General features: G+C 38.5%; 1 protein-coding gene across 4 annotated transcripts; it reads right to left on the bottom strand.

Annotated features, from left to right (window-relative positions):
- Positions 1-3,202: 3,202 nt before the first annotated feature.
- On the bottom strand, positions 3,203-10,341 carry LOC107796825 (importin subunit alpha-1-like). 4 transcript variants are annotated; one of them, XM_075249202.1, is made up of 14 exons: positions 10,227-10,341; positions 9,571-9,753; positions 9,397-9,488; positions 9,168-9,299; positions 8,899-9,078; positions 8,598-8,818; positions 8,424-8,502; positions 7,515-7,652; positions 5,866-6,373; positions 4,799-5,196; positions 4,300-4,719; positions 3,674-4,219; positions 3,537-3,590; positions 3,203-3,468 (listed from the first exon to the last, which is right to left on the bottom strand). In XM_075249202.1, the coding sequence occupies exons 2-9, from the start codon at positions 9,722-9,724 to the stop codon at positions 6,353-6,355; spliced, it is 1,017 nt and encodes a 338-aa protein (XP_075105303.1). In that variant the 5' UTR covers positions 9,725-9,753; positions 10,227-10,341; the 3' UTR covers positions 3,203-3,468; positions 3,537-3,590; positions 3,674-4,219; positions 4,300-4,719; positions 4,799-5,196; positions 5,866-6,352. The 4 variants fall into 4 exon arrangements, with proteins under 4 accessions (XP_075105303.1, XP_075105300.1, XP_075105302.1 ...); XM_075249199.1 differs by lacking the exon at positions 5,866-6,373 and having other exon boundaries at positions 4,334-4,719; XM_075249201.1 differs by lacking the exons at positions 5,866-6,373; positions 10,227-10,341 and adding an exon at positions 9,877-10,206 and having other exon boundaries at positions 4,334-4,719.
- Positions 10,342-10,702: the final 361 nt, after the last annotated feature.

Genomic DNA, 10,702 nt, shown 5'->3' with positions numbered 1-10,702 from the left:
TTAACTGCACCGTTACTGTATAGCGCCACTATTTGTGGCGCTATACATAGTAAAGCTGACACACCTTACATATCGTCATTAATAGTGGCACTATACCCCTTATTACCTGACCCCACCAATAATTTTTGGGTTCAATAATTTAAAAGCGTATAAAGCCACTTTTTGTAGCGCTATATACAAAAAAAAAAAAAAAAAACTCCGGCTAGCCATTTCCTATATAAACATCGTAGAATCGCCACAATTTCATTCAAAAAAAAATTTTAACTCTTGTTGGTTTCTATTGTTGTTAAATTCTCCAGCATTTTTTCATTATGTCTGAAGAACGTAGAATAAGAGTATCATTATATTGGGGGGGTGAGGTTGTGATGGAGAATAACTCTGTGGGCTACAGTTTACCTGCTAAGTGTAATGTTAAATTGCCACTTCCAATGGAGTACGAAACATTGATATCGTTGTTATGCAAAAACAATGAGTGTGAGAAAACGTTCAGTGATACTCAAAGTAACTGGAAGATATCTGTATTCCGTTACGCCGCAAGGGGTTGCTTTTTACTCATAGTTTAACATCGATGATGATGACACTTTGAGTGATTTCCTGAGGACTCCGGACGAATGCCGGGAATTTCTTGTAATCACAATGTTGGAGATGTACGTGAAGGTCGAAGACGTTCCAAAAAATGAGGTTGTGCGTAGTAGAGATAACCCCCAGTCATCGGGTGGTTATTCTGGATCAGTTTTTGCCGAACATGTTCCGGATGAAATATTTTTTCTTGATTTAAATTTATCACCGTCGGCGAATGAGCAGCGAGAAAATAATTTATACCATGCTTTCCATAATTCACAAGAAGAGTGGTAAACTTCAATTTTCATTTGTGTTAATTATGTATATTTTTGGCGTATTGAATTAATTTTAACGCTCATTTATTTAATATGGGGTACCGGCTGGATATGAATTTTACAAGTGGCCCATCCGGTAGTCATCACCTAACTGAAAACGTCCATCATGGAATGTCATCACATTACGACTTGTAAGTGAAAAGCTACAGCCATATATAAAGCATTTATTAATTTAGTAGCTTATATTTTTGTTGAAATGTGCAGTGAAAACGAGCAAGTTGAACTACCCGTATTCACTCAATTGCCCGAAAACGACGTATTACATCAGGATCTGGTAGATGCACAGAGTGAGGAAGAGAACAGCGATTACGATAACAATGCCGATGAATCGGGAGACGAGACACCATTTGCTCGTGAGGATGGTGATGAAGAGGACGAGGAGGAAGGACCCGATTTGAAGAGAGCCCCCCATAGACGAAAAGTGTACGAGTCTGAAGTGTCGTTTCATTCAAGGGAGATTCCTTATATTGATAACTTGCCAGCCGTGCCGGGTGTGGAAGCTCTCACAAGGGATTTTGATGAAATCCGGACAGCAATGTGGGATGAGTCTAGACCAACGGTGCTTGCAAAGGGGATGCTTTTTCCTGATAAAGCACGCGTAAGCAGGGCTTGTAAAATGCACAATGTTAAAGAGTGTCGTGAGATGCAGGTATCGGAGTCAAGTCCGACGGTATACAAGGCTATTTGCCGCAGGTGGTTTTGGCCATGTAATTGGATGTTGCGTGCGTCGAAGAAGAAGACAGGTATGTGGAAAGTGGGTAAATACATTCCCACCCACACATGCGAAATGGACATTTTCAATGGGAATCACTTCAACTTGGATATTGACTTGATATCTCTTGTACTTATTCCGCACATCGAAGCGTCCATAAGGTATAAAATCAAAGAGTGCATTACAGCCGTCCACCAGGAATATGGCCACACAATTACTAAAAGAAAGGCATATCTTGGGCGCAAAAGAGCGTTTGAAATAGTCTATGGTAACTGGGATAAGTCATTTGCAGATCTGCCTAGGTACATGGTTGCACTGCAGCACTTTAACCCCGGAACAGTTATTGAATGGAAGCTTGAGCGGAGTCCGGGTAAACCAGAATATATATTCAATTACGTGTTCTGGGCGTTTAAGCCAGCAATTGATGGTTTTTCGTATTGTCGGCCCGTAATATCCATAGACGGAACTCATGTCTATGAAAAGTACAATATCAAGCTATTGATAGCCGTGGCAGTGGATGCTAATGGACAGATATTTCCTCTAGCCTTTGCTATTTGTGCCAATGAAAGCACAGAGACGTGGACAATGTTTTTGAACCACCTGAAAGAGCACGTTGTCAAACAGCGTTTAGGTATTTGTCTAATATCTGATCGGCACGGGGGTATATTAAGTTCTGTGGAGAACCTTCCTGCCTGGCAAGAACCTTATGCATACCACCGTTACTGTGTGAGGCACTTTAAAGCCAATTTCAAGAAGGCACATCCCAAAAAGGATCTACATAATTTTATATGGATGGCAGCAACAGACCACCAACAACATAAATTCCGGAGGCATATGGATTCTATCAGGCAAGAAGACGAGGCAGCATATCGTTGGTTAATGCGACATGATCCTGAAAAGTGGACGTTGCATGCAGATGGTGGCAGACGCTGGGGAATTCTTACTACAAACGTGTCAGAATCCTTCAACGGGTTATTAAAGTCGGCAAGAGGATTGCCCATCACAGCCATGGTGCGTATGTCGTTCAAGTAGATGGCGGAGAGGTTTGTGCAACGGTCTGCAGCTGCAATGGTCTGCAGCTGCAACGGAATTGATGGAAAGGGGTGTTGAATTTATGCCAGTGCCTATGAAGAGATTAGAGAAATACAGACGGCGAGCACATTGGCATTCCTTTTTGCAATATGATAACGAACGAGGTATTACAGAAATGAGGGAGAAACTGAAGGAGGTGGAAGATAAAAAATGGAGAGCAGAATGGAATTGTGAAGCACACAAGGAACGCAACTAAAAATATAAACGGGAACTTGCGGAGGTGAAGGCGAGAGTGAAAGAGTTAGAAGAAGAAAAAAGAACAAATGGAAGAACGATTTAAGTGGTTGGAGCGAAGAATAAATGACAACTGAGGATGGAGCATTGGCGTGTATGTGTTTAGTGTCATTTTCATATGTCATGTATTTTTATTATGTTGGCCTGTTATGTTTGTGTTTGTGTTGTAGTAATGTTTTCCTTGTTTGTTGTACTAAATTTTATTTTAATTTAAGTGGAAGTTAAGTTTAAGTTGTTGTGTTACTATACCAAATACTATAAAACGAAATGAGAACTAAAAAAAGTAACTGTCATATTCGATTAAATATTGTTGTTAATGTATACAAAAATATTATTTACACCAAAAAAACATAAAAATGGAAGACCGAATCAATGTGTCCCGCATCCGGTGTGTCTCAAAGTAGCCGTTGGCCTGAGGCGCATCCCCTGCCGCCCGGGTACGCTATCAGGATCATCATCATCAAGTCGTCTCCTTATGGCCGGATGCGGCACAAGATGACATGTATCGGTGGTGCTGTCAGGTCCAGTAGAAGGCTACATAATAATATCAAACTTAGTATAGAAAACTACATAACAATTCACAAAAATTTATATTGTCTTACCATAATCGTGTCTGGATCCTGAATGTAGTCATCTGTCGCAACATCGCATGAAGCCTAAAAAGTAAATTAATAAAGTTAAAGAAAATAAATAAGTTATAGTAAAAACAGTAATAAAATTAATACTAATAAACTCATACATGCGCATGTGATGAGCTGCCATAACTCAGTCGGTGCCCACTATCAAAATCTCGGATCGGTCGAGACTCATCAGTGGTAGACGGGCCAGGGAAATATCTACCCAACTCCACTCCTTGAAAATCCGAGCCCGTGATCAAGAATTGACCCGATGGGGTCACCTGCGACGTCCCTGGAGTGTCATAAATGCCAAGGCTGTAAGACGGCATGTCGGTCTCATGCATGCCACCTCTCATATCAGCAGCAACATCATCAACAGGAGCCTCAAAGCCCCCTTGCTGGGGACCTCCTCTCCGTCCACGACCACGTCGTCCAGCACCAACAGGTTGTCGTGGAGCAGCAGCAGCTCGTCGGCCACGACCTCGCTGGTACGTGGCTGGGTCAACATAATCTGGCTGGTGTGCCAAACGCTGATCCGATCGGCCTCGCTGCAGTGTCTGGGCAGCCACATCCATTAAGCGACGACTATAGTCCTGCATGATCACAGGATCATGGACATAACTCTGCATCTGCTGCCCCATACAATATACGGTATGCAATCCAATCGCCTACACAAAAAATTTTAATATAAACTACGTATTTGACTTGAAATTACTATTAATGTAATTGATAATAACAAAAAAAATACCAGAGCCTCATGTCTCCCGGCGTATGAGACGTACCGACCATCTACCTGATGAACTGGGTTCCCGATAAAAAGTCGGGAAACAGTGCGGTACCATGCCATATAAACTTCGATAGGAAAGTGTTGCGGAGCTGGGGTCAAGTCCCCTCGGCTGTCCCAAATACCAAACTGCGTTGTCAGCCAATCAATAAATGTGTCATCCACCCTCATCCGATCATCCCTCTCATAATGTAAAGGATCTCATGCAGGCCGAGTCGGTATAGGCTGCGGAAATCCAAACTGACGAAATACTCGCTCTGAGGCATAATGCTCAACAATATCGAGGCACGTGAGAGGGACGGAAGACCTCCAAATATGGTAGTCGTGCGTGCAATACGCTGGCAGGGTACCTATCAGCTCTTCGTTGTACGGCGTCCAGATAAACTATGAAATAATAACACAAACCGTTAGTATGCGCAACACCTAGTTAAACAATAATTGATAAGTTTAGTTAGATATTCACCTGTGCGTCCTCCAGAAAATCCAACACATCCCTATAGAAGGGGAGATTATGATGGCCATGATACTCTCGTGCAAGTCTACGACGCAATACCCACGCAATACTCTCGTGATACTCCGGTTGCCACCGCTCAATCAACGCTGTGATCAAAGCATAGTCGAGCTGTATCCGGCCAATGCTAATGATCCTATATAATCTCATCTCCTCCAGGTGATGGACCACACGGGGATGTAGAACGCGGGGAGGAGTCAAAAACTCCCACAATAAATCCACTCTCCTGCCCTGAAAAGTCTGCGTAAGCAACTCTCCCCCCCATATATGCTCGGATCTATGCTGGGGCTGTAGGGGTAGTACCTCCGACGTCTGAGGGCCGGGATGTATAGGTGCATCCATGTCGTCAACTGCAAATTCATAATTTTTAATAACTATCATTAATAATTATGTGTTTTTTTATAATTTAAATTCATATTTTTTAACAACTTAATTGTAAATAAATATGAATAAAAATTAAGTTATTAAATAAATATGAATAAAAATTATTAAAAAAACATAAAATTATTAATGATAGTTTGGTACCACTGGGCTTCAGAAAATCTAGCACGAAACTTAATTGTAAAAATTATATATATTCATATTTATTTAATAAATTAATTGTAAGAATTATATTCATATTTTTTAATAAATTAACTGTAAGAATTATATATATATAATTATGGGTTTCGTGCTAGAATATAAGATAATTAAACAATTACTACACAATACTACGCTACAAGGCTCTAAATTTTACTACGCTAAAAGGGTCTATGTTTTACTACGCTAAAAAGGTCTACATTTACTACGCTAAAAATAATCTAAACTAAACGGCATAAAAACACATAAATATACATGACGATATTAACACACACATTTTTTAGACTAATTTACATATTTTTATACAACACTAAAATTAAATCCGGATAAAATTTAACATGCTAGTTTCGGAAAAAATAAACACAAACCGAAATAGAACACATACAAATCAAGTAATATGCATTGTTATAAAAGTTTCAACTTAAAATAAATCGAAATACCTCGATTTAGAATTTTCGGAATGTAAATAGATCGAAATTTTAACTCCGGAAGAGTGAATCCACAATAACACGAAGCTCTACTCGACAGTGGGACCACCAATATTCAACTTTTATGTGCCGGGGGGACCCAAAAAAAAAATTTAAATTGGGGCAGAATCGGGGAGGGGGGGGACCAGAAGGGAGTAAGAAATGAGGGAGATGAAACGAAGAAGAAGAAGACGGGAGGATTTGTATTAAGGGGTATAGCGCCATTAATAGTGGCGCTATGTGTGATGGTAATAAAGGGTATAGCGCCACTATTGATGGCGCTATGTAAGGTGTGTCAGCTTTACTATGTATAGCGCCACTATACAGTAACGGTGCAGTTAACGTTACTGTATAGCGCCACTATTTGTGGCATTATATATAATTTGGTAACTTTTTTTTAACACTTATTTGCGTATTTTGAGTAAAAAAGAAACCACATTTTGGTTCCGGATTCCATTAATCAAGCAGCATCAGCTACAGCCTGCTCAAAAATTACAGACAACTATTTAGATAAATGGCTACGTAGAGAAGGTTTCATCAATTGAAAAGTCGATCATTAAAAGAAAAAAAATTGGGGGTGGGGTGGGGGCTATGACAAAACATATCCACAACTCAAAAATCCAATTTCTATTTCCAACTACTACACCAACTATTTCACTCTCATATCCAGCTACTTGAGAGTTCTTTCTATTTTGCATCCCTAATGTAACACTATTTTTTTATTTACACCCTTATCCTTTTATTTTTTATGATTTACCCCCTAACATTTTCATTTCTTTTCAGGGAAATAGCAGCTTTTGTCCCTGTATTATTGCCTAATTCCAGTTGTGGTCCCTGTGTTATTTGGTTAGCACATTTAACCTTTAAGAAAACAAAATGACCGCTTATATTTGGTTTACTAACGGAGACTAACAGTCCAAACAAAATGTCTACTACTGGTAACGGCAGTTTGGGTATTACCGCTAGAACATTTTTAAAAAGACCCAATTATACGAAGAAGAAACAATTAGAACTCTTCCCTCACAACCATATACCAGCCCTCCTGTCTTCTTCCATTTGGATGCGAGTTAATTCTGATCCATTGATGATTGTTTCTTAACGCCATGCTTAATTCTACTAGTTTTTTCTTCTAGCTAAGCAACATTCACAGTATCAGCTCAATGACATCCACTTAGCAGTAAAATATGGAAAGATTTTATGGTTAATAAGAGTTTCGCTAGACAATGCCTTGACACATCTAAACTAGAGCAGAAAAAGAAAGAGTGCCAATAAAAAACAAATCTTTAAGCATAGAAAGAATCAATCTTTATAACCAAAAAAAATAGCAAACTCTGAAAATGGGCACTTTAAAAATGAAAACTTGTAGAACACCAACACAAACAGGCAATGGATTTCAGTCAGCGTTATCAAAGACGAAAAGCGCAAAAAAGCTTTAAGGTCATTTGGGGCTTTAAGCACAACTAAAGCGTGAGCTTTAACGAAAAAAGGCGCATCTGAAGAAAAAGTAAAAATATGTATATGTAGTCCAAGACTAATAATTATAAGAATGAATAACAAATATATGGACAAAGAAATTTAAAAAAAAATTACGTTAAAGCAAAATATCAATTTAGTCGACATACCTTTGCCCGTTGACTGCTCCCAAGAGTAATATATGCTATACACAGGCATACCAACCTTTCCTCTTTTCCTCTATCTAGCAAGTCCGACAGGCAATGAAGGACGTCACGGCCATAAATGCTACGGGCTTTCATCAGTTCCTTACAAAATTCAGATCTTCACTTGGTTAGTAGGGAAAAAAGCATGTTTTTCACAGTCTAATTTGCAAGGAAGAAGAATGCCCACTGACAGCAAATGCTCTCTATGTGAAGAGCAACCCGAGGACACAAACAACCTATTTCTACATTGCAAAATCACTGCTCAATTGTAGGATATGTTTTTCATCATTTTGGGCTTAAAATGGACAATGCGTAGAGATATTTAGTTTGGAAGTTCACAAGCACATCTTTGAGTGCTGAAGATGCTTTTCAACCTAAATCCAGACAACTCCAAGTTTTTCTTTCTTTCTTTTTTTTTCTTTTAATCAAGGACATGTTTCTTATTACCAACTTACATGCATAGATATTTTGTCCCAAGATCAAATCAAGATCTAAAAAGGCTAAGTTAGTGAATACCAATTAGAAAAAAATAAAACTTAATGTAGCCAAAAAAAATGCAGCCCAGATGGCCAGTGTTGGAGCTGGAAGGTGGACTTGCCCATGACTTGAAGATGGCAAAGAACCTATTTACAAATATACAAATCAAATGGTGGGTAGCTCTACCAAATGGGTGGGTTCTTCAGAGGCTATTATAAATTAAGCAGTAAACACATCAAATTTGACATTGAATCAGGAACATGCTGAATTATAATCTCACTACATGTTGTTTAAGATGTTTCTACCTTTCAATCATTTTATCTTATCTTAATTTGATCCTTTTTTTCATTGATTAGTTCATCAAAGTGTTTGGGTTCAACCACAAAAGCCGCATACCTCTTTCTGGCCGTCATCTCCTCGGCAAATACTTGAAAGGATACGGATGGCAGGGGCGATTACAGAAGGAGAGGGATCTCTGAAAGATCGAATGACGTATATATCAGATACAATCGTAGTAAGGTAGCTATGAAAAAGTAGGCTAAATGAGGAAAATGAAAACACTCCACTCACTCTAAGAGCTTAAGCAGCACCGGAATCTCAAAGAGGCCACTAACAATATCACTCTGGCTCACAACAGAATGACTGATGCTACTTTTGCTATTGCAATATGCCTCTAAGTCCTCATCAATACCACCAGAGAGGTAATAAAGTGCCCAGCATGCGTTTCTTAGCACCTCTCGATCATCATTTGAAGTAACAAGTAAACAAAGAGCTTGGATTGCTGGTTTCACCTGACAATTGAATTGTAATCAGTATTGTTTTGCACCAAATAATTGCAGACGCAGAAAAATTTCAACAGTAATTAACAGACCTTCACAGAAGGCACTTTTGGTGTGCCTCTAGAAAGCACTGATATAGTCTGCGTGGCTTTTCTCAGCAATAAAATGTTGCAATAGGTCAAAATATGCAGTAAATTATCCAAAGCCATGCACGTAAGAACATAACCACGACCTACAGGGGAGAGAGCAACGATTCTCAGTTTCTCCATCGCCTATAGTTGGAAGGAAAAAACAATCAGTCTGCTAATAAGCATATCTTCAAACCTATATAGAAGAGGGGTATGCCAATTTTAAAACATACCTGCTCACAAACATTTTCAGCTGGAAAATGCAGAAGCTTTAAAAGAAGTTCCACCAACTTACTATCAATCACCAAATCATCTAACTTCATCATATCAGGAATACTGTCCATGACAGCGTTAGCAGCTTCAAGCTATGACCGCAAAACCATAAGAATAAAGCAAGTGTGAATATACAACCAGAAGACACCAAAGAAGGCACAAAAAGGTGATCAACACATCACTGTCTACCTTGAGAGCAAATGAATCCTCTCCCCGTAGAATTTCGTCAAGTAGAGGAACAACTATACCAGACTCTAGAGCATGTACTAGAAAAGTGGCATCTGTTAATAAAAATTTGAAAGTAAGTGATATGCGAGTTTAATAAAATCAGCATAAGCGAAGCTGGAGCAGTCTTAGCCATACCGTCATTGAACAATATTCGGAGTTTTTGGATTGCCCACATCTTCTTCTCCTCCTCCTGAGACTCAAGACCTTCAACTATTGATGAAAGATTTTGCTGGAAACCAACAAAGGCGACAGGAAGACCCTCCGCGTCACCACTTGTTAGCATAGACATCTTGGTAAAAATCCTTTAAAAAGTGAAAGCTGCAAGAAAGATAATAGGTAATATTACGGAAAGAATACCCTTGAAGGAAGGGAAGTGAGGAAGATAATTGAATGGATATAACTAACGGAAAACAAGAAGAAGCAAAGAGTTAACAGTACTACCCGAAAACACCTAAACGGAGCAAACAGCTACAAACACAACACTAAAACCAATGCAGGGATGGGCCGAGTAAGATGTGAAAAACAACTATAAACACAACACTAACACCCAAAAGGACTCGCAACGATGAATATTAAAATTCATAGGTCAAATCGGCGTTTGACGAAACTAAGGACACTGTTAAGGCATGGGTCCTTCGACTCTACCCTAAGGGCTAAGAACCCCTTCGACTGAAGGCTTCGACGATGGGTTTTGGTCGAAATAGGTTGATAGCGAAATTTAGACAAATTAGCAGAGAAAGAAGAAGAAGAAAAATGGTGGCTATTCAGAGCAGAGAAGAAGAACATCATACCTGGAACTTAGCCTTAAGAAGAAAAAAGATCTTCTTCAAAACCCGTCAAGTCGTCTGAAACTCGACGCAATGGAGCCTGGAGTATCTCGGCTTAGCAACTATCGTAAATTATAAATATGGTCTCGATTTATATATTCTTTTCATTTGTATACTTTATATTTTTCAACTCAAGATTTAACAAGTACTAGAAATATTATTGACTAAACATAAATATTTTAATTTTTTAATTTATAAAATAGTATAATAATACGAACAATAGAAAGTACATTAAAAGCTTAATAAAATTAAAAAGATTAAAAAAAACGCATACAAAATAAAATATCTAACATACTTTTACAAATATATATAATGCAATAGTGTTAATTATTATGAGATACAAATCAACTATGATGTCATAACTTTTAAATAAAAAAACTAATTATTACTTTTAAGTTATTATCAACAAGACATTTAATTACCTCCCTAGAAGTACATGA

The sequence above is a fragment of the Nicotiana tabacum genome, chromosome 1 (genome assembly GCF_000715075.1).
Source record: "Nicotiana tabacum cultivar K326 chromosome 1, ASM71507v2, whole genome shotgun sequence".
In the NCBI taxonomy this organism is placed as follows: Eukaryota; Viridiplantae; Streptophyta; class Magnoliopsida; order Solanales; family Solanaceae; genus Nicotiana; species Nicotiana tabacum.
This window is presented reverse-complemented; position numbering and strand designations above follow the sequence as displayed.